The sequence below is a fragment of the Ochotona princeps genome, chromosome 4 (assembly GCF_030435755.1).
Source record: "Ochotona princeps isolate mOchPri1 chromosome 4, mOchPri1.hap1, whole genome shotgun sequence".
Lineage (NCBI taxonomy): Eukaryota > Metazoa > Chordata > Mammalia > Lagomorpha > Ochotonidae > Ochotona > Ochotona princeps.
Window position 1 is genome coordinate 85,893,065 of NC_080835.1, and position 27,245 is coordinate 85,920,309.

At 36.4% G+C, this 27,245-nt stretch overlaps 1 protein-coding gene across 1 annotated transcript in view; it reads left to right on the plus strand.

Moving 5' to 3' along the window:
• The window catches only part of TRPC6 (transient receptor potential cation channel subfamily C member 6), a 95,347-nt gene that overhangs the window by 45,222 nt on the left and 22,880 nt on the right, over positions 1-27,245 (plus strand). Inside the window, exons 2-5 of the mRNA XM_004585005.4 lie at positions 10,070-10,844; positions 18,253-18,435; positions 20,555-20,719; positions 23,851-24,067. Of these exons, the coding sequence (XP_004585062.2) occupies positions 10,070-10,844; positions 18,253-18,435; positions 20,555-20,719; positions 23,851-24,067 (1,340 nt within the window). The remainder of the gene's footprint in view (positions 1-10,069; positions 10,845-18,252; positions 18,436-20,554; positions 20,720-23,850; positions 24,068-27,245) is intronic.

The window sequence follows — 27,245 nt, forward strand, 5'->3', positions numbered from 1 at the left end:
TCCTCAGGAAGGCTTTCCCTAACCACCAGTTTAGCTTGAAAACTGCTTGTCATTCATTTACAAAGCACACCGCTTGTAACACTCACCATGCTGTGATCAAGTTTTTTTCTTTTTTTTTTTTCTGTCACACACATCTCATCTTTCTCTGCTGTGTCTATCGTATTCCTAGCTCCATACCTGGAACATGTTGATGTACCTATTCAATAAATACTTGAACTGATGAATGAATGTGCTAAGATCTTGGTGATGGAAGTAAGATTTGGCAGTACTTAAAATTATACTCCATTAGCAAAGAAGGGCTCTCCATAACACAAGTTTCAATAAAGGAAAACTGTTAACTGCAGTCACCCCCTAATCTTCTGTGGTGTAATCTGCTATACATGGCAGGTTCACATAGACTGGAGTATGTGCTGGGAGCACTTAGACTCAGTCATTGTGGTGGAGATTAGTAACATGTTTCAGATCTATTATATCAGTTTCTTTAGCTTTGCTGCTCTTTGGAATCAGCAGTTTCTGCTTGTGTTCTTCACAACCATTTAAAATGTTTCTACATCAGATCACCCGTCCTCCCACCCTCAGAAATCAGTTACTCATCCTACGCCCTATAGAACACTAGCTTAAAATTCAGGTGGATGCCCCCTGTTTACAGACTCATTTGTTTTTCCTCAGATAATGATTTGCATGAGCTTGAATGTGGGTGTCTTTCTTGACAGATAGCTTATAGAGTAGAAAAGTAAGTTCAGAAAGTTGAGAACTGATGAGACATCACTGACTCATAGTAATAATAAAAACTACTCTTCATTTTCCCTATGTACATGTTGCTGTTAGTGATTTTTGAAGAAGTTAGTATTGGCAAAGTCAAGCTCACTCATGGAGCTTGTGCTGGGTAATGCTTGCTTGGCCTTGGCTGAATCTTCACCACCTTGGCAAAGTCAAGAAGTCCTGTCAACTGGCCCGTGCCTGTAGTGACCTTCTTTAACTTTCACTAACTGCTCATCCCTGTGCCCCTTCAGTCCTAAGGCTAGGCTGTTGCCAACGTAGGCACTGCCTGATGCCATGGTAGAATCTTTTATCCCCTGCCTTCACATCTTAGCGTTTCTCTATTGAATCTCTCAATTTGTCCCATTGAAATAGCCTGTCATTTTGCTGCCTGGAATCTATCTTGTGCAGAAGTTATTTGTGGAATGGGAAAAAATGTTATGTGATACACAGGACTATAACAGTGGTTGATAATAAAAGCAAAACATTTAAACTTCTTTCTCTGATGAAATAACAGGGATGCATTTTACTTGTGTTATATATAAACATGTTAATATTCCAAAGAGTGTGCTATCAAAGAAGATAAATAATGCCTAGTTCAAAGTTCTATCAAGAGCATTTCAAAGAAGGAAATCATGATGCATGAAATAAATTAAACTGCAAACCAGAGGATAAAAAGGAAAAAATTTATTTTAGGCATAACTGTTTTATGAAAAGTCAAGCTTTTGTAGCTATTTTATAATTTACCTGTTTTCATCCACACCCTTAGGTTTCTAATTATGCAAACAAGATTCCAATTGTTGATAGAACAAGCAAACAAATCAATAAGATCTAACTTGCAAGAACTACTTTCAGTCACTTACACTGGCTCACCATCCTGAAATGATAAACTGCTTAGGTCTTTAACAATTCACTCATTTAAGCAGGCTGTGATGTGGTGTGGCTGATCAAACAGAAAGATAGCATTTGATGAAATGAGAGGCATTCATGGGGAAAATGAATGTTAATTGAGTCAAAACTAATAATAGCTACTGTCGAGGAAAACTATCTGGACATTAAAGAGGTTTGGTTGTGAACTGGGAAGATGACATAGTCATGTTCTGTGTGCAATGTCAAGGAGAAGCAGAGACAGCAGGGCACGGAGATAGGGATGGGGGTATTAGTCCTATTTTTAATGACAGAAGACTCTTCACTTCTTCATAAGAATGTGTCACAAGTGTGCCATTTAAAAAAGTTCCTTTCAACTTCCTCTGTTTCCTCTTTAGTTTGCTATTCACTGAAAATAAATATAAAATATTTTATACACTGAGCCACATGGATTCCACCTTTATTTGTGCTTTAAATATATAAAAATATATAGCCCTACATAACATAGCACGTTTCTTTCTTATGTAGGGCTATATATTGTAATCATTTGCTGTGAGATTAACAGGAAACAAACAGGCTTTGACTGTATTGCTTAAATTTTTTTTTTTTTAATTTTGTGACACAGTTCCAAATGTTCTGGAATTTTCCCCACTCCACCTCTCCAATTCCTCTCTCCCACATAATTTACCCTATATTAGTACAACAGTATAGTCCTTCAGAAACAGTCATAAGTTCACCATTCTGCTATTTAAGTGCATCCTGACATTGTAGGAAGAGACACTTTGTGTCACTTTAGCAGATTCATTCTTACAGCAGTGTGCGCTAAGTGCTTACCATGTGTCACTTCTCTAGGAATGGTAAATTCAATCGTGAAAGGGGAAAATAGCCCTTGCTCTCATGGAAGCCAAAAAAATTATTATAGTTGTTTATTGATTCCTCAGACCCAGAGGAGGGTCCTGGAATATGTGACCAGAGATTAAATGGACAGGGTAAAAAGAGACTCAGTGTTGTAAAATCAGAATAAAATGACATACACAGTTCATCCTTCTAAAGATGTTCTGCAGACGTGCTAATTGTGTTCAGTTCATTGCAAAAAATTCCAAATTCATTTTTTTTCTACAGATAATTGTGCATATAAAAAATATCTATTTTGGAAAACCTTTGTTTCTATTTCCCTCAGTTGAATATAAAAAATGTGCTCCATGGCTCTCTTGATGTCTCTGATAATTGTATATGATTCTGTCATAAAGCTTCTGTTTTAGAATTGTGATTTAATTTAAATATTTAAAGGATATTTAAAGCACAAAACAAAAGTTACAGTGAGTACATAAGCTGCCTATTAGTTGGTCTGGGAGCAGTACCATTTCATTAAGGTGCGTCATATTTGAATAGGAAGTAGAGAGAATGATTGAATATAGTCTGGATATACGCACACAGTGCACTCAGAAGCTAATTTTTGTTGCTGGCATTTTCATTAGAGATGAACTATTCCATCTCTTACTGACTGAGGCAACAGACACCACTTTGTCAGTGAAAAGAATGAAGAAGATGAGGTATGTGAAAGCTTGATTTTCATGACCAAATTTATACTTAAGTGCTGCTGAGGTCAGGAGCTAGCCATATTTTTTCCTAGAACCATATGTTTATACATTGTGATGTAACAAATTTTAAGAAGAAGATATCAAAATGTGGATTGCTACATGCATGAACAGTATTTATTGATAAAAATTGTTCTTACATAAAAGAAGCAGCTTTGCAAAAGCATTCCATTCATTTGGAGTGAAAATATCTCTGTTGCTTACATTGTCCTGAGAAACTAGTTGTTCCTCTTTAACATAGATCATTTTTTCTGCTGCATTTGCTCTTAATGTTCAGTTCTACAGTGCATCTTTATAAAATGCATTTGCAGAGGAAATGAAATCAAATAACACCTAGTCATTCTTGAAGGAGTTCTACATTTGTTACTTAAAAAGTTTCTTTGTACATTTTGCTTTTGCACTTGAGAATCAAGAATTACGTAACACCATTTGTAACCAAAAGATATACAGAACTTTTTGTTGTTCTCAAGATTGCATTTAAGACTGGAAGTGCTGCAAAGCATTCATTTAGCTCTGTCAATATGCAAGCAGCTTTCACAGCATCTCACTACCTGTATAAGAAATAATAGTATCTTCATCGGATACTCATTTGTTATCACTCTAAGAAACTCAACTATTCCTTTCTAAACTTTATCTGACTTTTCTGTGGTCAGAGGGGTGAAGAGGTGATGCTAAACTAGAACTTTTGTTTGTTTTACACATAAAATGTGTTATAAAAAGTATTATAATGGGTCACTGCAAATGATTAATATTTGCGATCATAACAAGCAAGATGAGATAAATTTAAAATGCCAAGAGTATTTTATGGCAATATCTCTGCTGTTTCTTCAGGAAAATAGAAGTGATAGGTTTAAAAATTATTTATATAAATGCCATAGAAGTTTGGAAAGATATAGGATGTAACCTTAGGATTAGTGGTATGCCCACGAAGTAAGATACCATTCTCAATCACTGGACGTTGAAATTATAGATCAATGCTTTCACATTTTAGAGTTAAAATTTCATAACTAAGTCTTATTGTAGCTTTATGTAGGCTTACAATAAATAAAATCTTTTGGAAATCAGATTAGAAATAAAGGTTTAGATACAGCTGTGCATTACATATTGCTTTCTTTAAAAAAGATAAAAGCCACTAATATCAATACCATCACAGTCTTTGCCTTTTTCATGAGTCTTCCAATTGAATAAAAGCTGAGAAATGATACAGTTTAAATTTTCTTGTTCATGTAAGTGTGTATTTTCTGTGGCTGGAAAAAAAGCCAGCGTTAAGTACTTTCTGTTATAATTTCATTGACCCTGAAACTCATTCTTTGATATAGACTGGAGTAACGGTTTCTGCCATTGCAATAAATACAAAAGACTAAGTGCCTTGCTTCTTGATATTTTATTTTTAAAAAAATTTGTCAATTTTGTGTGATTTATTTCTGTTTATGATGTTGTTTCTTTCAAATTCTCACTCCCAGTACTTTCACTTCACTTTCATCCTCCCTCATCTTACATGTTCTCTTACATATAAACTTACATAGATTTTTTCATTTCTTTTTCATTCTTCTTGTCAAAAGACAATGTTTCTGCCCCTAACCTTTGAACTTCATGTTTGCAACAGTAACTATTGAGAGTAAATAATACAGATGATGAGAAATGAAATGTTAGAGGGGTTATTAGAAATCAGAAAAGTGACAGACAGAAGGGAAAAGAGTTAAAAATTTTGGAAGCAAAATAGCCTCATGTAAAACCATTTGTGATCTCCAGTCTCTCCTACTTCATCTGTCCTGTTAAATTAGAAATAATATTGTGCTTTTGAAATTTACTCCAATTCGAGTCACCTTTGGCCAAAACTAATCTTAGATTTGGTCTAGTTCTCTAAAGGGAAAACTTCAATCTTTTAGAAAAAAATATCTATAAAAAATATTTTCATAAAAAGTGGAAAGGGTGTCCGCTAAGAGTTATGTGATATTTAAGTAAAAGCTATAACATAAAATATACAGAGATCATAGCAAACATTTATTTAAAAAGCAACTTCCAACTAAATTTTCTGAAGTTAGATCTGTGCTGTCTTTACTGCAACTATCACCTAAGAGAAGATGTTGTGTCATTGAAAGAAAAGTTGTATAAAAAGAAGTATTTTAAGAAAAGAAAGTTCTTGAAAAGCAAGATAGCAGAAAAAAATCAACAGTTACATTAGAAGGTAAAGTTGAATGTATATGCTAGATGAAATTTTAACCCAAGAAGTTGAAGACAGAAAAGATTAAAAAAAAAACTAGACAGTTCCAGAATGTGTAACATACAAAAACTGAATTCCAGGAACAGAACATTGAAATCAGGAAACAAAATTATCAGAGAAACAGGGCAATAGCATTCTCAGGAAAGAACAACCCATTCTCATTATCCCCACTCTAAAATAAATGGACTTAGTGAATGCCTAGCATGATGGAAGAAAAAGTTGTTTTAACAGGCAATCATGTAACTTTAAGACATCAGAAATAAAGAAATATCCAGAATGAAAATGTCATCATATACTTCTATAGCAGGTGCAAGAAGCAGAATTACTGTCAATCTAGAATTCTCTACCCAACCAAACTATCTTTAAGTGTGGAGGTATGAATGTTTTATTTTTAGTCAGGCAACATCTCGGATATTGACTTCCCGTACATCCATTGTGTGTCAGCTACTGCAGGATATGCTGTACTGGAACAAGGAGGTAAGAAAGCAAAGAACATGAAATGCAGAAAACAAGTTCTTCATATACAATCTTATTCGCGGGCATGGACAATGGCAGAGAGTCTAGCATCCTACTGTCAAGCTATAGGTAACAGTTTCATTGGGAGTCCATCTTTGACCTGGCAGTAGAGATGCATACTGCATTGTATCCTCACATCTGGATATGATAGTCTCCATTACACAGTTATCATACATCCCCTTAAATGAAAAGCCACAAAACAAAATCAACAATAGGAAGAAAAATAAAGGAATTAACAATACCATGAAGTTAATAACAGGTTACTGAATGACTATTGTGTTGCTGAAGAAATGAAAAAGAAAATCAAGAACCTTCTTGAAGAAAATGATGCTGCTGTGTGATCTATGAGACATTGAAGACTATATTGAGAAGAAAGCATTTTGCAGAGGTGAAACTAACAAAAAAAATCAAAATTCATGAAGTATAGTTTCCCCTGATCTTTGTTGGTGAGATGTGTCTCTTGTAGGAAACAAATAGATGGGTTTTGTTTTCTAATCTGGCCTACTAATCTGTGTGTGATGTGTTTAAGCCATTTATACTCAGGTTTAATATGAATGGGTGGTAATTTGGTCCTGTCATTTTAGCAATGGGTTGTTCATTGATTTAGTCTTCTGTTGTCATTTTACTGGGATGTTCATTGCATTTGCCTTTGATTTTGGTGGGTGCTATTTCTCTTCAGTCAAGAGATCATATTGAACTATCATTTGTAGGGCAGTTTTGGAATTGGCATATTCTTTTAACTTTTCTTTACTGTGGAAGAATTTTATTTAATTTTCAAAGATGAAGCTTTGCTGGGTACTTTATTCTGGGCCGACAATCTTTTTATTTTAGAATCTGAAATATGTTGCACCATTCTTTTCTGGCCTGTAGAGTTTCCTGTGAGAGGTCTTCTGTGAGTTTAATTGGCATTCTTTCATATGTCAGTCGATTTTTTTTTCACATGCACATTTAAGTATCTTTTCCTTTTGTTCCATTGAAGAGAGCTTGATGATCATGTGTCGTAGTGAAGATCACATTTGGTCAACCCTGTTGGGAGTTCTGTGCCCTTCCTAGATGCTGCTTCCCAATTCTTTCTCTAGATTAGGGAAATTTTTCCTTATTATTTCATCAAATACATTTTTAAACCCAGCTTCCCTTTCTGCACCTTCTGGGACTTCCATAACTCTTATGTTTGGCCTTTTAATGGTGTCTTTTAATTCTTGAATACTTTTTTAGCCTGATCCAGCTCTGCTTCCAGCTTTTTGTTTATTTCCCCTGAGTGACAGGAAATATCGTCTAATTCTGAGATTCTGTCTTCTGCTTGCTTCATTCTATTTTGGCGATTTCCCACTGTACTTTTAATTTGCTTCACTGTAGTCTTCATTTCTGATATATCAGCTTTCATTTGATTCCTCTCCTGTGTGACATGTTTCTTAAATTCCTTGAATGTCTGCTTTACGTGCTTCTCATTGTACAAAAGAAATTTTATAACAAATGTTTTGAATTCTATATTCACATTTTCTCAATGTCTTCCTCAGTTAACTCTGAGGTTGACAAAGGGTTTTCCTCCTTTGCAGGGGAAGTCTTCAGTAATATTCATTGCGCCTCTGTCTCTTCCTTTGCTCTTGGTCATAGTATTTCTGATTAGCAGAGTCTTCTCCTTAGGGTAGATTCTTAAGCTGTGTCACCCATAGGTCTACAGTTTGATTTTATTGATTGTGATTGGTACCTGGTTTTTGGTTTGTAGTCCCTTGTGCCACTCCCTCCAGCGAGTTTCAGGTGTGGGCTCTTGTGTGAGACTTCCACCACAGTCTCTGTAGCTCCAGCTCCTGGCTCATCATTCTCCACCTCCTGTGGTATCTTGCTAAGGCTGCGCCATTGTGTGTGCAACCTTTCTCCCACTTCTGGTTAGAGTAGGTCCCTACTGGTTTTCCCTATTGGTTTTGAAATCATAGAGAAATTGTATTACTTAGCTATAACTAACGTTTGCATATTTCCTAATGCAAACAGCAAAGAATTATCTAAAGAAAGTCATGATGTAATTACACTGAAATGAATAGGAACTATGCCATGTGTTTGTGTGAATGCCCATGGATGGTGTATGTAAGAAGATGTGGAGTGGAATTATGAAAATGAGTCAAATCTTTAATTTCATAATTAAGATAGTGGAAAATCTTAAAAATAAAAAATAGGAACAAGCATGACTAAATCCTGGATAAATCCTCACCTTGCACATGTTGGGATCCCACATGGGCAAGAGTTCATATCCCACCTATTCCACTGCTAATTCAGCTCCCTGCTTATATTAGGTGTTATTATCATATTAAATGTATTTTTGTAGACCCCTCATGTCATTTTTCCTTAATTAAGAAGGTTGTTTCTTTACTAAAACATCAGGTGCTTGGTTTCAAAGAAGGTTTGATAACCAAAATAATCACTCCCGAATGAAACATTTGTGAATAAGGCAGCATATTCCTCAAGCTCTTTAGAAAATCCTAATCTATTTGTGAGTCACTGAACTTTGTTTTTCTGCTGCTGTCACACTGCCATATATGTCATCTCCAGGAGTTTTGGTATCAAGATAAATAGGTGCAGGGCAAGTGATGTGGGAGGAGCTACTGACTGTGATACCTACATCCTTATGAGCACTGGTTTTGCGTTCTGATTGCTCTACTTCCAATTTAGCTCCCTGCCAATGTTTCTGGAAAAACAGCAGAAGACGGCTCAAGTGTTTAGTCTCATGCTGCCCACGGAGGGAATTGGAATGGAATTCCAAGCTTCTGAGTCCATTTGGCTCAGCCTGGGCTGTGGCCATCGTGGGAGTAAAGCAGCAAATAGAATCTCTCTCTCTCTCTCTCTCTCTGATGCTGCTGCTCTGACTTGCAAATACATTTTGTAAAAAGATGAGTAGTTTTGGTACAGAAAACAGTTTAAATTCTCTAGACCCAACTACATTGAAAGGAAGGGTGGTTTACAGTTTTTGGATCCATGTAAATCGTTTTCACTCTGGAATATTTGTTAGTCTCTAAGAAAAACGTCTTTGAAAATTTATGAGAGAACAAATGATATTCATTTTTCATCTTTTCCTTCTTTTTCAACTCTTGGATTTCTAGTTAGCGATAATCATTAAGTTTGAATGTCTTATTGTGGTGACATCCTTTAAAGCTCAAAAAGATTCTAAAGTGTAACGTTGGGAATCAAAGAAATCCCCAGTTGTAGCAGCTTGATTGGAGGAAGAGTCACTTTGTCATCAAGAGTTGAAGGCCTACACTGAGGAGAGACTGCTGCTTTGATCACTGCCTCCTTACAGGGACTGTCCTTCCCAAATGACACCTTGATCGCGCTTTTCTGAAGTTTGCAGTAAGATTTGGGACAAGAGCCTTAGCATTAACTGCACGTATTAATGAAACCTGTGGTTTAGAATATACCCAATCTCTTGCCTTCCACGTAATTTGATCTGTGTTATACTCTTCTCCCTACTCCTCAAATCACACATTCTCTCCTGAATCCTACTCATCTTCCCACTGGGCTTAATGCACCTGCAATAGATTAATCATGAGAATTAAAGAGCAGATAACCGGACAATGTTCTGATTGCTCATTTCTCCCTTTTAGACTGAGATTTGTAAGGACAGAAACTACCTACTTTCCTTCATTTGTGCTTTACCCCATATGTTATTTAATGTTAACCTTGGTGTAAGAAGGATTCAAAAAGCACTTGTTGAGTGGATTCACTGTTGTTTCTTCTTTCCTTAGAGTTTCACATTCTGTTTTATTGGTGACTAACTATGAGTAAGAGAATCTTAAGTCTGTATGTCTGTGATAGAGAGATATGTATTAATCTTTCTGTGAAAGTCAGAGAGAGAGAGAGAGAAAGAGGTTATGGCAATTATCAGAGTCTTCACCTCAAATTGGAATGTTTAAATCTGCAGAGAGCTTACTTTCTTAAAGGAAACATCCTTGAGCTCCATTAACAAGCAAATGTATTTTCATTTTGTCAGAAGCAGGTCTAGGGACATTAAGACAAGGTCTAATATACTAATGAATGCACTAGAAAATGACAGTTCATTTGGTGCACTAAAATGCTCTTAATATGGTTTGTTTACTATCTTTCTGTTTTATTGCAGCCGGGGCACAGACAACAGACTGACCCACCGGCGGCAGACAGTTCTCCGTGAGAAGGGGAGAAGGTTAGCTAATCGAGGACCAGCATACATGTTCAGTGATCGCTCCACAAGCCTATCTATTGAGGAGGAACGCTTTTTAGATGCAGCAGAATATGGAAACATCCCAGTGGTGAGGAAGATGTTAGAAGAATGCCTGTCACTCAATGTGAACTGTGTGGATTACATGGGCCAGAATGCCCTGCAGTTGGCAGTGGCCAACGAACACCTGGAAATTACAGAGCTACTTCTCAAGAAAGAAAACCTGTCTCGGGTTGGCGATGCTTTGCTTCTAGCCATTAGTAAAGGTTATGTCCGGATTGTGGAAGCAATTCTCAATCATCCAGCTTTTGCTGAAGGCAGGAGATTAGCAACTAGCCCTAGCCAGTCTGAACTTCAGCAAGATGATTTTTATGCCTATGATGAAGATGGGACCCGGTTCTCCCATGATGTGACTCCAATCATCCTGGCTGCCCATTGCCAGGAGTATGAAATAGTCCATACCCTCCTGAGAAAGGGTGCCCGGATAGAAAGACCTCATGACTACTTCTGCAAGTGCAGTGAATGCAACCAGAAACAGAAGCATGACTCCTTTAGCCACTCCAGGTCTAGGATTAATGCCTACAAGGGCCTGGCCAGTCCGGCTTACCTGTCATTGTCTAGTGAAGACCCTGTCATGACTGCTTTAGAACTTAGCAATGAGCTGGCAGTTCTGGCAAACATTGAGAAAGAGTTCAAGGTAGGTGATTAACAGTAGAGATTACCCCCAGAAGTCAAAGTTAATGTGTGAACAAATTCTATAGCTTGCTCAATACCATGCTAATTGCTGTGGGCTAGAGGTAATTTTCTATGCTAATTCCACAAGATTTTAGTGACAATTTATTTACTAGAAACTTTACATTTTACTCTGCATCCCTATCACAACTTTTAGAAGACATAATTAGTTGCTGGTACAGGGAGAGATCGGTGGCTAGGGCACAGAAGTTAAATAAGGCCCACAGTCAACAGCTAGCTGGCTGAGCTCCAAATCCAGTGGGATGCTTCCACTTTGGGCTGATCTCTAAAACTGGTGGTTCTTTCTCCTATCAGTGTTTCTGTGCTAATAATTCTGTGATACATGAAGTTGAGGTCTGAAAGATGAGTATAAGACAGGCATAGTTTGCCTTAACTGACAGAAGAATGCAAGAATAAAGCAAAATGGAAATACCAGGTAGAGTTACAGGCAATGTGCTATATACAACTTCAGAGAAAGCAATGCACAACTTCTGTTACGTTTCAGCAAAATTACATGTAAGAAGGTGTTTCAGATGTGTATGTCAGAGTTAATTGGAATTCAGAAGGTATAGAATGGTAGAAAAAAACATTTTAGGTTAGGGTAACAGGAAAACAAATGTTTTTGGTATAAATTAAGCAGACACTTAGAATTTTGAGCAGTCTTTGAATAAAAGGGATCTAAAAAAATGAGTGTCTGATGTTGCGTTTTTCCGTGGTCTGTGATACAGCTGAGGAGGATGCAAGCTCAGAATGCTCTCCAGGGCCATACCACAGACTTCTCAACTCTCTCCATGTCTTCTCCGCCTTGTAGTGCTTATCACATGGTGCCACACATTGTCATTATTTAGTGTGTGCCTTTCTCCTTTAGCAAGCTGTATGTGGCTGGCAAAATGGTGTGATTCATCAAATAGCTTTCCAAAAATAGTGCTTTATAAAAAGAGATGCTATTTTAAAAATGTTTTAACTTAGATTTATTTATTTTAAAAAGTTTGTTACATAGGTGAGGTGCAGGTTTCTGGGTGGGATGGGAAGAGAGGGGGTGAGGTGCATGAGGAAAAAAATCCTGCCCTCCCTGGAAGGGACGGGAGATGTTGTGCTATTTGCCATATCATATCAGCACCAGGGGATATAGACGGTCATCAGATTTCATCCCAGAAACCATGATAGGGGAAAATGTTATGAGAATGTTTCTTGAATAGCCTCAATCGCTCTGAAATGATGTTGGCTTCTTTGCATCAGATACGGGATACCACTTCCCATACTTGCCAGCTGTATATATTATGGTATGTCCATATCCTTAGATGTTTGGTGGAAAATTTGACCTGTACCATTGTTCAACCTGCTGTTCTTTAAAATTTTTGAATTGCTCTATTTTATATGCTTTGGAAACTCTTATCTCCTTACCTCCATACCTAGGGAGACTATAGTTCTATCTGTCCTGGAAGTGTCATGATACCACTGTCACTGCCAAGGGGGTGACCCTTTCACTGTGGGATTCAGTGTGTCTACCTAAATCCAGGTCTCCAGGGACAGGAGAAATAGATGGCTACAATCTTTTCTTGGGTCCCATGATGGAGAAAGTTGTTTTTCCACTGTCCACCTGGCAACTTGACATGCAAGATAAGGAACCTGTCCTTCCCAACCGTGCTTCAGGCTCCATCCAACTTTTCACTTGATTCTTGGGACTCAGTGATTTATGGAATTTTGTAAGATTTAAGTTAAAACACTGTCTTCAAAAGCTAATTAATCATTTTTGAAAGTTATATCTAGTTTTAGTAACTTCACTGCTTATGTTTCAGCATGGCTCTTTACTGTTTCCTTGATTATATTCTTTGACTAAATCACTGATGACTAGTGCATTTGTATTTGTTCATTTAACCACTCACCTTCATCTTCGGAGTTGTTGTCTTATACCAAGTATTGTGTGTTGGGGATAGTTGAGGATGAAGTTATCGAAACAGGACAACATACAATGACAACTGAGTTAGTAATCCTGTTCTCCACTCATTTTATAATCTCATCGCACGAGGGAATGAGATCTGTGTGTGATCTGTGTGGTGTTGTGCATGGTCTTGTGTCTTGAAAGCAGAACAGTGATTCAACAGTGGGAAGAATCACAGTTGATGAGGATGTGATCTCCTCATTGGCTGCAAGTGTATTGCAGAATGTGGAAGCTCCCATAAAGTTATGGGGACTTAAAGATCTGTGAATTCCTTTGTTTGCTCCTCAGGTGCATTCATCTGCTGGTGAAGTTGGCAGGTGGGCATAGAATATACGCTTTTCATTCATTCATGCTGTCCCTGTGAGTTTCGCTGTAGCTTACATTCTTGAAAGGGCCTTACCCTTTCCTTAACGTCCTGCCTCTAGGAGGTCTAGAGGAAAAGAAAAATCTGTTTAAGTCAGAAAGTCGTTTTAGTTGCCTGTTATCTGCAAGGTTTTTTTAAAAACCATTCAAATAATAGTTTACTATTAAAAGATGGTAGCCAATTGTCAAATATTTTAGAAGTTGTGTCCTAAAAGTTCACAGTTTGCAGTTTTTCTCATGAGAGACCTGATTCAAAGGAACAATGCTTTGCCCAAGGAGAAAGGTCAGTTCTTGGATTTTTATAAAGGCTTTTCATAAGCACAATCATAATGAACATTTTTTTTTCTTACCAAACTTCAAATCTTAAAAGAAACATGCTCTGCTCTGAGACTTGGTTGGATGGCAAAGGTAAGAAAAACCTTCTGTTTTGGTTACATATCTCTGTTTTTGTTGCTCAAATTTTGAGAAAGCTGTGTTAGATCTCTACGCATAGCAACTGTGACAACACATCTTCTCCCAGCATTTCAACCTCAGCTTATGACAGTGAGGTCCCACTTGACAGGGTTGCAGAAGTTACTGTCTTCGAGGAAGCACTCCAGTACAAAAACCATGTTGAAAATAATGGTAAAAAGATGAAGAACATTTTAAAAACATCCTCCTGAATTTGCAACAAGAAATTAGCATTGATATACTGTAAATTTATCAGCGTATATCCTTCTAGTCATTATACATATGCTTGAATATACTTATGTGTATATATATATATGTATACACACATATGTATATTCAAGTTCCTTAGAGTTGCTTGCATCCTAGGAAGCAAAGGGGAATTCCAGAGGCAGGGCCAGCCCAGGAATCATTTGATAGTGTTAACCACAGGGAAAACTCCCCGTGCTTGATGCGCAAATTCTTCTGTTCCCTTGCCACATGATTGACCTGTGAATATTGCCATTAAAATAGAACTTCTGGGCTTCTCTGAGGGTTTGATGCCCACCGACAGCTGGTTTTCAACAGTTATCAACAACCTTTGAATTAATGTTCAGATTAGTAACTCTCCTTTTTCTCCTAATCTTCTATTTCAAGTCCAACTGGCCCCCAGAAAAGTGCCTAATTTTCAATGTGCCTAATTCTATTGTAAATTCTCTTATAATCACACATGTTTTGTAAATAAAGACACAAACATATATGTTTTAAATTTTAGAGTTTATTTCCTGTGATCCATATATGTACATAATAAAACTAAATTGCTAAAAGTTACCATTACGTCTACTGTTAGTACATTTGATAAAACCGTTCAATATATATCAAATAAAGTTGCTAAAACAACAAATAAATATAAATTTTTATAAATGAGCTCAATAATAAAAGATATGAGCAGGTATTTTTCAAAAGATAAAATTCAAATAGCCAATAGACACATGAAAAAAACCACTCAAGTTTACTAGCCATCAGGAAAATGCAAATAAAAACTACAGTGAAGGTTAACCTCACCTTAATTGGAATTACTATCATCCAAAAATTAAAAACAAACAAACAGTAAGTTCTGTCGAGGATATGGGGGAAAGGTATTCTAATCCATTGTTGGTGGGAATGTAAATTACTACAGCCATTATAGAAGGCATTTTGGAGACTCCTCAGAATTCTGAAAATGGATCTACCATATGACCTAGCCAGCCTCCTCCTGGGAATTGAGCCAAAGGAAATGAAATTAGTATATGGAGTTTTCTGAATCCCCATGTTTATAGTAGCTCAGTTCACAATAGCTAAGATATAGAATCAACCCAAATGTCCATCACTTGATGACTGGATAAGGAAAAAATAGGAAAAATATATGCTATGGAGTACTACTTGGAAATTAAAAAAAATGAAATATTGTCTTTTGCAACTAAGTGGATCTAATTGGAAACCATCATGTTTAGTGAAATAAACCAATCCCCAAAAGACAAATGTTATATGTTTTCTCTTGTTTGTGGTAACTAATACACACGCTATATAAAAAAGTAATCTTTCAGACTAAAATTAGCATCTTGGGATTTTCCTGTTACAGCTTTTGTATTCCTGAGGAGTACCAATTTTTATTGCCGTTTCCTATATGCTATGTGTTGATATCTTTACCTAATTGAGTGTTAAATCTGTGATTGCAAAATGAAGTGAAAGTGTTTATTATGAAAATTAGGAAAATTTAAAGCAATAAGAAAGAAGGAGGGGAGTAAGGAATGTGAACCTGAGAGGGGGTAGGGTGGAAAATATCACAAAACTCCTAAATCTGTACAGCAGTATATTTGAAAATTGTCCACTTTATATAAATAAATAATTAAGCTAAAAAAGTAGGAAAAATTTAACTATAGCCAATTCTAATTGAAAATGAATTTTTGTGGTATTGTGTTCACAATTTTGCTATATATTTAATGAAAGAAAAATACATACTTCTATATAAAAATACTTAGCATGAAAGCCACGTTACTTGATTTTTATTACTAACATACATCAGAAATTAGTAAAGATCATATGCAATTTGAAAAGGATTGATTTTAGTTGGAATAAATATATCTTGATGTGATTTGATAGCTGTTTTCTTGAGTTATGCTCACTGAATGGAAAAGAAATCACATAAAAATGTTAGCTATACGTTTAGGTAGACAAAAATTTGATCCCTGGATGCACTCCAGATCACATTGAAGAGTCATTTTTCGCCAACCTTTTTGCCTTATCTGTTGAGAGACTGTTTTCAGCTATTGATGTGTTCAAAAGATGATTGCTAAGAACGGTTTAAAAGAATAATTTTCATTCAAAAACATGAAAAGGTGTGTTTTGTTTGCTTGTTTGGTACAGCAATTTCCCTTTCTCTAAGGGGAATATATTCCCAATGGGTGCCCAAAACTACACAGTATCAAACCCAAACATACTACGATCTTTCCTATTCATACATAGAAAAATTTAATGCCTTTTTCATCTTAATTAAACTTTTATCCTAAACTGTGGTGAAAACATTGTCTAAACGGTTTATTTATTTTTACTTGAAAGGCAAATTTTAGAGAAAGACAGAGCTTCCATCTGCTGTTTACTCCCCAAATAGCAGTAACAACTAGAGCTGGGTTCATCTCTAGCCAGGAGCTAAAAGCTGCTTCTAGGTCTCCCATGTGAGTGCAGGGGCCCATCTTCTATTACTTTTCCAGGCCATAAGCAGGAAGCTGCATTGGAAGTAGAGCAGTCAGACATGAGCAGACACCATAGGGATGCTGGAGCTTCAGGCAGATGATTAGCATATGCCATTGCGATAGCCCCTATGGTTAAAGATTTTATAGTTCTAGGTGTGACAGCAAAACTAGCACACATTTCTTTTTCCTTCTTCACAATTCTATGGACTTGTCCTTAACAGATTGTAGAAACTTTAGCATACTTCATAGCTTCTCTAAGTGAATTGTGAGTGTATTTACTGGTGTGCTTTGAGGTCATTATTAAGTAAACAAGAATTCCTTGAACCCAAGCATTGCAGTGCTGGAATGGACAATCTGGTAACATAGATGATATTAAATGATTCATGAATGAGGTGTGTGTCTAAAGCATGGATATACTGGATTCACATCCCAGGAGGGATGGAGTGAGACGGCATGAGATTTCGTCACACTTCTGAAAAAGGTGTGAAATGAAAAATCCATGAGTTGCTTATTTCTAGATTTTTCCGTTGGAAACAATATTTTCAGTTCACGATTAACTGTAGATAACTTAAGTGACAGAATACAACACCACAAAGTAGAGGGAGGGCTCACTGAATCCCCTCCAGATGGTCTCACTCTTTTGATGTTATTGGACCCTGACTCAGGATGGCTGAATTCTTGGATGATAGTTAAAAATGACCCTTGTTTCCATCATGATTCTGAATTCAGTCCAACATGAGCCAACATATTGCAGGTATGTCACTAAACTTTATCTGCAACAGAAACATATATCAACACAGGGAAATACAGAAAACTCCTCTTGGATCTTGGATTAATCAGCAGAGATATCATGTCACTTGGTGCACAGATGAGTGACCACGGAGAGTTGTTTACAAAAAAGTTGAACACATGTTCTCAAAATAATCAGTTGTAGAAAAGGTGGAGGTCTGGAAATTGCATCAAATTTGTGAATGTTCTACAGTCCCTTGAGGAGTCTTCCTGTACATCTTTTTGAAGAGAACTGATAATCTAATTTATGACAAAGAATAGGATGTTTCACAATGATTTAATAAGTTGTAACTTCCAATATGTGGTTGTTATTGGCTCTTTCCAAACTCTCTTTCATAACAACTCATAGACTATTAACAAGAGATATCAGGAGAGTTTTTGCTGAGTTTATCAATGAATTTTAGGCTTCTGTCTTGAATCTTCTAAGTCTAATAAATTGCTTTATTTCTCATGTCAACAGGTCTGTAATTGGGTCCAGATAGGACCCTAGATTACAAAAGAAAATCCCAAATGTTAGGACCATGGTAACAAGAAAAAAAATGTAGACTTTGGGAGAGCTGTTATAATCTATAAACCCTGTTCTATGCTCCACCATCAGCCACCTCTTTTTTGCTAAAAGGTTAACAGGGAAGCACCAGTTTCTAATTTATTACTCTATGGTGTAGTTGTGTGTTCCAAAGACATGACCCGAAATTAAGTCAACTCTTCAGCTTACAAAGTTTACAAAGCCTTTGAAAGATGTATCAAAGATATATTCTGCACTTAATGATGAAGTTCTGCCCTTTAAGGACATAATGTGTGTAAAGTGCTACAATCATACTGTGTAAAAAGGTTTTTTTTCTCTTGCATTAGTAGGTGAATTTGGCACAGCAAGCTTTGTTTATTTTAATAACTAAACTGTACTTTAGGTAACTTTCATTTAGGGGATGCGAAGAAAATCATCATTGACAAAATATCTTGTAGGCCTGTCCATAGAAGAGTTGAAATGCATAAAAGAACAGTGAATTAAAACTTTTATTTTGAAATATGCAATCCCTCAAGTCTGAAACACGTTGCTGTCTGGTGGAGTGAAATGTGCAGTTTTTGCATCATTGTTTTGTGCTTTGCCTTGTCTTTTCCAGAACGACTACAAAAAGCTGTCAATGCAGTGCAAAGATTTTGTTGTTGGACTCCTTGATCTGTGCAGAAATACTGAAGAAGTCGAGGCCATTCTGAATGGGGATGTGGAAACATGCCACCTTGGTGACCATGGCCGTCCAAATCTCAGCCGGTTAAAACTTGCTATTAAATACGAAGTAAAAAAAGTAAGGTCAGGCATGAAGCCAACTTGTATGACTTCAAGTCTTACTGATGCTAAGGATGAAGGATTAGTATGATTGGCTTGGGCTGTTTATCTGACTGACACCAGGGCTATGCAGACACTCAACTTGCACTAAACAATAGACTTTAAAAAATTTAGTCCTATCTACACAGAACACTGTAGTGATGGCCACTTTCCTTGACTTAACTAATGATGCTACAATTACTTTGTGCATTCAAATTATAAGACTTCTTTAAATGATGGGAACATCATTATTTCATACTTAGCTCCATTTTCCCATCTGCTGCTGTTTTCCAATTTTTGAAGGAATGCCTCAATTCCTTCTTTTGTGCATTTGAATTCCTTCCAGCTGTATTTTTACTTGCAGGATGTTTGTAATTTCTGTATTTCTTTGCAGAAGCTGCTATACCTTTGACTGGTTTCTTAGGCTGTGTGTGATCTTAAAAAATTGTAAATGTAGGTTTTTACAATAAAACTAGTACATGATGTTGGCTGTATTTTTCAAATGGTGTAGACATGTCTCCTCTGCTTCCGACTCTTCTTTAAAAACTATTTGTTCATTCAAAAGCAAGCAAGCAAGCAAGCAAGCTTTTCTCATCTGTTAGTTCACTACCCAAATTTGTAACAGCCAGAACTGGCCCAGGCAAAAGCTAGGAGCCAAGTGTTCTATTCTGTACTCTCTCGGGGGCCAGGTGCGCAACATTGTGCCAATCATTTACTGCTTGCTTGGCACATTAGACGGAAGCTGAATCAAAAGTAGAACATCTCATTCTGAAATTAGTACTCAAGTATGAGCTGCCACCATCTTAACACACTGTGCCACAGCACTGCTCCCTTAATAGAAAATAATCGATGGCCATTCTGCTTTTATTTCTACAGACGTATACTCTGGACATGTTCACCTATCATATGGTAGCACCTGTTTCATCCTTCAAAGGCTTTATTTTCACATCATTGCAGGAGTATCCCTTTAACGTGTTTACTCTTTGAGGATGTTTATTGTTATCACAGATTATTTATTTTTGTATAGTAAGCATATTTGTTTATCTTCACTTGCATGAATTTACTCTGCAAATTCCTAAATGTGAAATTACTGTAAAAATGTCTATTTTTAATTTTTTAAATATTTAATCTTTTATTGGAAAGTCTGATATGCAGGGAGGAGGACAGAAAGGAAGATCTTCCATGTGTTGATTCACTCCCCAAGCTGCCCCAATGGCCAGAGTTACACTGATCTGAAGCCAGGATCCCGAACCCTTTTCTGGGTCTCCCATACAGGTGCATGGTCCTAATGCTTTGGGCCATCCTCGACTGCTTTACCAGGCTGCAAGCAGGGAGCTGGATGGGAAAAGAACCTGAGCCCAAGTGTGCATTGGCGAGGACTGTAGCCGCTAGGCTACCATGCTGGGTCCTATTTTCAAAGTTTTAAATATTCATTTATTTGAAAAGCAGAATGGCTGTCTCTCTCACAGATACACACACACACACACACACACACACACACACACACACTGATACGTATCTGGCATTGGCTGGTTCATGTCTCGAAGGCCCATTACTTGCAACTATCCCCAGACACATGAATAGGTAGTTGGATCAGAAGTGTAGCAGCTGGGACTCAAACCCACATGCATACAAGATGCCAGCATCACAAACAGTGGCTCAAGAAGATGTGCATGAACACTGTCCCCAAAATTGTTATTTTATTAGAGCTTTTTTATGCTTTGAAGAAAGCCCACTAGTCATAAAGAATAATTTGGATAAGTTTGAATACCAAAGTTTGTTTTCTAGTTCTAAATCTTTTTTGATTAGTATTTAATACTTGTACAGTTATTTAATACATAGAATCCTGAGCAATATTTTAACACATGTGCATAATGTTAAATGATTAGACAATTAGCAGAAATTCCCCAGATTTATATAACATATATTAAAGCTTCTTGTCACCTTATTTGATTTCTGTAAAGTTTATGTTTTATCTTTTTTCTTTAACTATGGGTTCTATGAGAAGGTATAGAATTAAATCTTAGGACACATGGAAACAGTTTATGCTGAACATTTTATTAATCAAGCAGTTCTATGTTCTGTCACTTTTTGGCTAGTTTGTAGCTCATCCGAACTGCCAACAGCAGCTTCTCTCCATATGGTATGAGAATCTTTCCGGTTTACGGCAGCAGACAATGGCAGTCAAGTTTCTTGTGGTCCTTGCCGTTGCCATTGGACTGCCCTTCCTGGCTCTCATCTACTGGTTTGCTCCATGCAGCAAGGTATGTCTGTGAAGCCTCAACCTCTATTACCTGCTTCAGATGTGTCTTAACCAGGAAATAGTCCATTTCCAAAATGAAAACTTCGGTAACTTAAGTAATACCGCTGGTTTTTATGTGAAAATATGTACTTGGTTTAGTAAGTATAAGGGAAAAAATGGGAAAAAAAAATAAAAATTCACCTGAAATGTCACCCCAATTAACGTGTAAATGAAAACCTCCATTAGTCTGTTACTTATTTCCTTTTACAATTTTCTACTAGGCTTATTGCATACACCTTTATATTTCTGGTGATATCATACTATCAATGAATGGATACTTTAAGTGACATTCTAAGGATGAAAATTAATTCCTTTCTTTATTTCTCCCTTGGCAAAATTTGAGATGAGAGTTTTGTGTTTATTTTAGCTGACATGACCAGACAACTCTTAACATAAATAAGGATAACAATACAAATACTAATGTAATGTTTGTTTCAGTAAGAGATAGTTAATTTAGGGACAAAATGCATCAGAACCCAGCAATAAAATTTAAGGCCAAAATACATCAGAACCCAGCGACAAGATAGCTTCTTTTCTAAGCAGACTGTATTGCCCTGTTTTTTTTTTTTTTTTTTTTTTTTTTTGGTGAAAATAATTTCAAATGGACCCAACCTCTCATTACTATGAAAAAGTTGGAGAAACATTGATCTTTCCTTCTGTTAATAAGCATAACAATTTGTGCTCCTTATTGGCAATCATCCCAGTCATCATGTCTTTGAAATCATATTTTTGGGTCTCTTTAAGTTACAACTCCGAAAGACTGACTGAGATTAAGAGTATTATGGCTAAAATGTCTGCTGGGTCATCTGTTACTGCAGTATAGAAATCAGTTGTTCACTTGCCGTTCATAAACATGGGCATGATTCATTTTCAAACATTTGGGCAAATGCATACACCACCATTACCAGCTGGTTGTCTACTTATCACTTCAACATAATGTTATTTTTTTAGCCTTAATGTTACACTAGAAAGCTAGTGTAAAGTGTCTTACATGGTGGGAATTTCATGGTTGTTTCCACTGTTGATGGTAAGAACTCTTGGTATCTGAGAAATTTCTTGTGAACCTTTGATCTAGTATAATATTTTTTTTCCTTCAAAACACAAAGATACTTTAAACCTAAGAAAAATTGAATTCAATGACAAATTGACTTTGGTGCAAAAAATTTAAATCTGTTCACTTTATGAACCTTTTAAAGATGTTTTATTGATATGTATTTTTAAAGTGTTTTTGTACCAAAATAAATTTAACTTTGAACTCGGTTTCCACAAACTTTTTGAAATGTCTTGAAATGTAAGGCCAGGAATTGACTGTTTATAAATAAAATATGAATCAAAATCATAAAAGGAAAGCAGTGATATTCATCAGAAATGGCCTCTTTAATACATGTTTTTGTCTTGAACGATATTTTCTCCCTTTTGAGTGCGTGACAAATTACTGCTTGGAAGAAGAAATGTCTGTGTTCTCCTCACTGGAACCTAAGCTGCATCTACAATATGTAGCTCCTTGTTCTGCTTTTACTTGCATTTCCTCGTCTTGAGAGACTCAAGCTGAATTAAAAGAGAGGAAGGAAAGTTTCTGAATTATACCTGTTGTCACTGTGATCAATTCAATTATAACCTCTTTTCTAAATGGAGCAATTTTCCTTTCCTGAGCGAGTTCAAAAGCGTAATGCCATCTAGGAGGTCTGCTGTTTTCAAACAGACTATTTCTGGGATTCTTTTGAGTTACACATTTCTTAAATTTTGATGGAATCCTAATTAACCTAATTTCCTTCACTATTTATTTTTCCTGGGCCATGTTTCTTTCTGGCATCTGTTTTCCGCCCTCATTTATGAACACTTAGGCAAATAATTACATTAAAATGATGCTGTCAAGGTATTTTTTTTCTCTCCTATCCAAAACCTAAAAAAAAAAAAAAAAACCTGGATGTTGTTTGTCCTTTAAAGCATGATGCTAACATCCACTTGACTTGTTTTCCATTAGCAATGACTATGAAAATTATTTAAAAGTCACAACTGATTTTTCTCGTGAAGGAATATTGCTATGACTGAATTGATGCTGTTATTGAAAATATTTTTAAGGGAACTTAGATTTCTCTAGAAACTTCGAAATCCAGATCCAATCAAAGGACTAATGACCATGGCAGAGCCTGTGCTTCTTTGTGAATTAGGCTTGCTTCCTAAAGTGTTCTGCCTTCCTCTTTCCAGAAGTTTTTTGTTCTTGTTCTCTGTCTTCTCCAGCAACCCAAATATCAATTGTTTTATGCTCATTAAAATAAAAGTAGGACTTTCTGTGATTTGAAATACTTTGAATGTTAAAGCTATTCCAACCCTTTTCATTTCTGTCCTGGATTCTCCTGCTGCCTAGCTAAGATCTGTGCAACTCAGGTGGAAATGAATCCTATGTTAGAGAGGCATGATAGCTTTTGCTGTCCCCATTTTCATATATAGAATATGATTTTCACATAATTTTGGAAATGCCCTCCTCATGCAACTAACTAATGATGAAGTGAAACTGAGCCTGAACCAAAAATGTTGGATTTCAACATTTCAACCCACAGCCCTTCAAGGGCGTTGAGCAAGACTTTAGAAACTCTTCTGTCTTCTGGTCATTGGCTAGGCATTCTTTGCTTGGGAACTCATGGGTTTTATCCATTTACATCACCAAGACAGCAACATCTACATGAGGACAAAACACCAAGGGTCTGTATGTTGCCAAGTACACTCAGCCTAAAATTTTCATGGCTGTCTCCTTAATACATTAAGTTAGTTAATTTGTTTTGTGTTGGTGTGTGCATTCATGAATAATGCTGTTATTGTGCTCTGTCATCATTATGTAATATTTTCAGACCTAAAGTATCATGTAATTGAAAAGTTGGTTTGTGTAATTGTTAATTAAGAACATTAACATATGGTGGTGAGGAATTTGTAACCCAAATCTTATAATAGTATCAGATAATTCTATCTGCAATTATGTAAATGTACATAATTATTTTACGAAAGCATTGGAATATGCACATGTCTGTTCTTGTGTGTGTGTTATAAAGTGTATGGAACAAAGCTAAGGTTTCCTTTCGGTGTGTGTTGTGCCAGATGGGGAGGATAATGCGTGGACCATTCATGAAGTTTGTAGCACATGCAGCCTCCTTCACCATTTTTCTTGGACTACTAGTCATGAATGCAGCTGACAGATTTGAAGGCACCAAGCTCCTTCCTAATGAAACCAGCACAGATAATGCAAAACAGCTGTTCAGGATGAAAACATCCTGCTTCTCATGGATGGAGATGCTCATTATATCCTGGGTAATAGGTAAAGACTGATTTTCCGTCATCGTTTCTTTTTGCAGCCTTAGCGTTTGTACTGAATGACTCTGATTTTTTCACACATCAGTTATACAAATGTATGCATACAGCACAGCATAATACACTGCTCTCCATGATTTTCTTTGTGTTCGTAAAACACAGTTGCCTCGGGTTCATTATTGGTACCATTATCAGTCCTCTCACATGTTAGTGCTTTTTGCAATTCTGAGAACAATTCAGGAAGAAAACAACCGGATATTTAAATCCCACCATTGACACAAATTTCCATTCATATTTTGGGAGAACTTCAATTCCAAGTTTTAAAGCAACCACATTATTTTATGCAAGGTTTATTAGGCTAATAGACACTTGTATCCATTTAACATTTGTTATGTAGCAGGAATTGTTCAGAGTACGATACACTCATCAAATTGCATAATCTGTTCCTTAGTTTTAATCTGTAATATAAAATAACACATATTTTACTCATTTTATTTGAGGATCAAGTAATTTGCTATGGATCTCCCAGGTGAAAGATAAGAGAGAAGGAAATATCCTATTTATTGAATGATTTGTCTATAGAACCATACATGTGATTTACCATTAAATATAATGTAAATGATGAGGCATTTCAGCTGGATATAAATTAGTAAGTAAATTTAATGGCTATTAAGTATATGTTAGATAATAATGGTATTCAGGTGAATAGTCCCTGTACTCAAGGAAGGGACATCTGGTGGAGTCAAGGAGGCAGTGTGACAAGTAACATAATTAAGGAAATGTTAAGATATTATGTGTATACATAGACTGGGCATTTAAATGTAAGTGAAGGGGATATATAAAGGTCCAAAAAGTCCTTTCTGGAAAGTCATTGCAATTTCAGACTTTGCAGATAAGGCAATGTCAATTGCATCAAGCGTTTGGGGATATAGGGCACTGGGAGGCATGAAAGCATTGCATGCAGAGACAAGGACCAATGAGGACCTTTGCAATGCTTGAAATACTGAGCTAGGAGACCAAGAGCTCAGGCAAATTTGTGGATAAGGGTGATAGGAGAGAAGGATAGTAAAGTGGACAGTGGATAGCATTCGTCAGTTGGTGATGGATCAAATCACAGTCTGACAGATCACTGAGTTGTAAGGTACAGAGCTTAGAGTAATCAGTCCAGAGATTGAGATAACTGAAGTGATTTCTCTGCAGAGAATGAGAGTAGAAATTAAGTAGAGACTTGAGTAGAGATCAGACTCCAAAGACTTGACTGTATTGCACAGCCACAGAAAGAGTTACAGAGATGAACATTTGGTGAAGTGGTTAAGCCACTGGTTGAGATATCTTGCATTCTGTATCAGAGTTCCTAGGTTCAAATCATGGCTCTGCTTGCTATCCAAACTTCCTGCCAATGTGTATCATGGGAGGCAGAAGGTCAATTGTTCCAGCCATCCACAAGGGGGACTCAGTCCTAGTTATGATGAGTAGTTAACAAGTCAGCCATTAAATGGGAGGTTCTCTCTCTCTCTCTCTTTCATTTTATCTTTCAAATAAATGAACTAAAAAAGGGAGCAATATGGATTCTGTCTTTGATTAGTAGGTGGTGACCATAACTCCTGAAGAGAAAATATCATGCTTAGGACTGAAGAGGCAAAGGCTAATAATGAAGTATAGGGTAGAGTTAACTTTTGAGTGTCCTTGGAACATCAGGTAGAAATTTCCACTAAGCAGTAAAATTGATGACCCTGTGAGATGTCTGGGCTGTAAATAAAGTTTCATCACTCCGTAACTCTGAGGAAATTATCTACAGTGGATTTATGTGAAAAGAAAAGAGTTCCGGGGTCTTCATATAAAACCTTTGGTAGAAACATCGGTCCACACCTTCCTTCCTGTCAATTGTCTAGTGAGCTACTTACAGTTATTTGCATTACTTCAAGGGCAGAGGATTTTTTTTATCATTTTCATTTTAGAGTCCTATGGTCAATCAAAACATTATAGAGCACTGTGCAAATTACATATGAGCATTTCAGATGTATTACTGGTAGTTCAACTGCAGTTGAGTTATTCAAATTTTCTGAGTCACTTCAACTCCTGGGTATATTTCAAGTAAACACAGTGATATAGATTTAAAGTATAAATCATCTCACCAAGGTAATGATAAACCTTATAATAAAAAAGAACTTTGACTTTTTGCTATTTCATTTCTAGTTCAGTTATTAAAAGTATAACAACTAACTCCTATTTGACTACTAACACCTTGTTAAAAACAAGAAAGAAATTATCACTTGGGCTTTGCTTTTATCTTAGAATCCACTTGAAACTTATGTGCTACAGTTTTTAACATATTAGTATATGTAAAATAATACAGTGATAGGCACATAGTAAATGGTGAAAAGTTATACTTATTAAAATTTTCACTGAATGTATGTCTCTTCTTTCTACATGGGAGTATAATTTGGTCTGAAGACATGTTAAACAAGATGTATTCTTTTTAGTGTAAGATGACACTTTAAAAATATGTTTCATGCAAGAGAATTCTCATATTTGTCATATTTGTCAAATCACTCTCACACTAGTAGACTAATACACTTTTAATTCCTAAATTTCAGATTTTTTTCTTGCAAATCTTAGCCAGTAACATTAGATTAACTTTTAATCTTCTGACTAATAGCATTTCCTTTCAACTGTTCTGCCAGTGATAACAGACATTATATCACAGTACTTATTTAAAGGGAAAAACAAGAACAATTTGAAACAGACAGGTATACCTTTTCAGTTCAGATTCTGAAATTCTGACACTAGTATTTATTTTCCTTTTAAATTTACTCATTCAAGGAAGTCTTAGGGACAAGAGTTGGGTGTTGCCTTTAAGACACTTGTTGAGGCGTCCACAACCCATGTCAGAGTGCTTGACTGACTCCAGCTTCTTGCTAATCCAGATCCTGGGAAGTAGCAGGTGAGGACTCAGGGACTTGGGTTTCTGCTGCCCCAGTGGGAGATGTGGCTGGAGCTCCTAGCTCCTGGCTTCAGCCTGGCCCCATGTTAGTGCTTTCCAGCATTTGGAGAGTGAACCAGTAAATGGGAGTGCACTCTCTCTCTCTCTCTCTCGCCATCTCTCTATAAATAAAATTGGTTAGTAAGTGAAAGGAGTGAAAAACACTATTTTCAATTGTTGTAGCATTTTATGCACATATTAA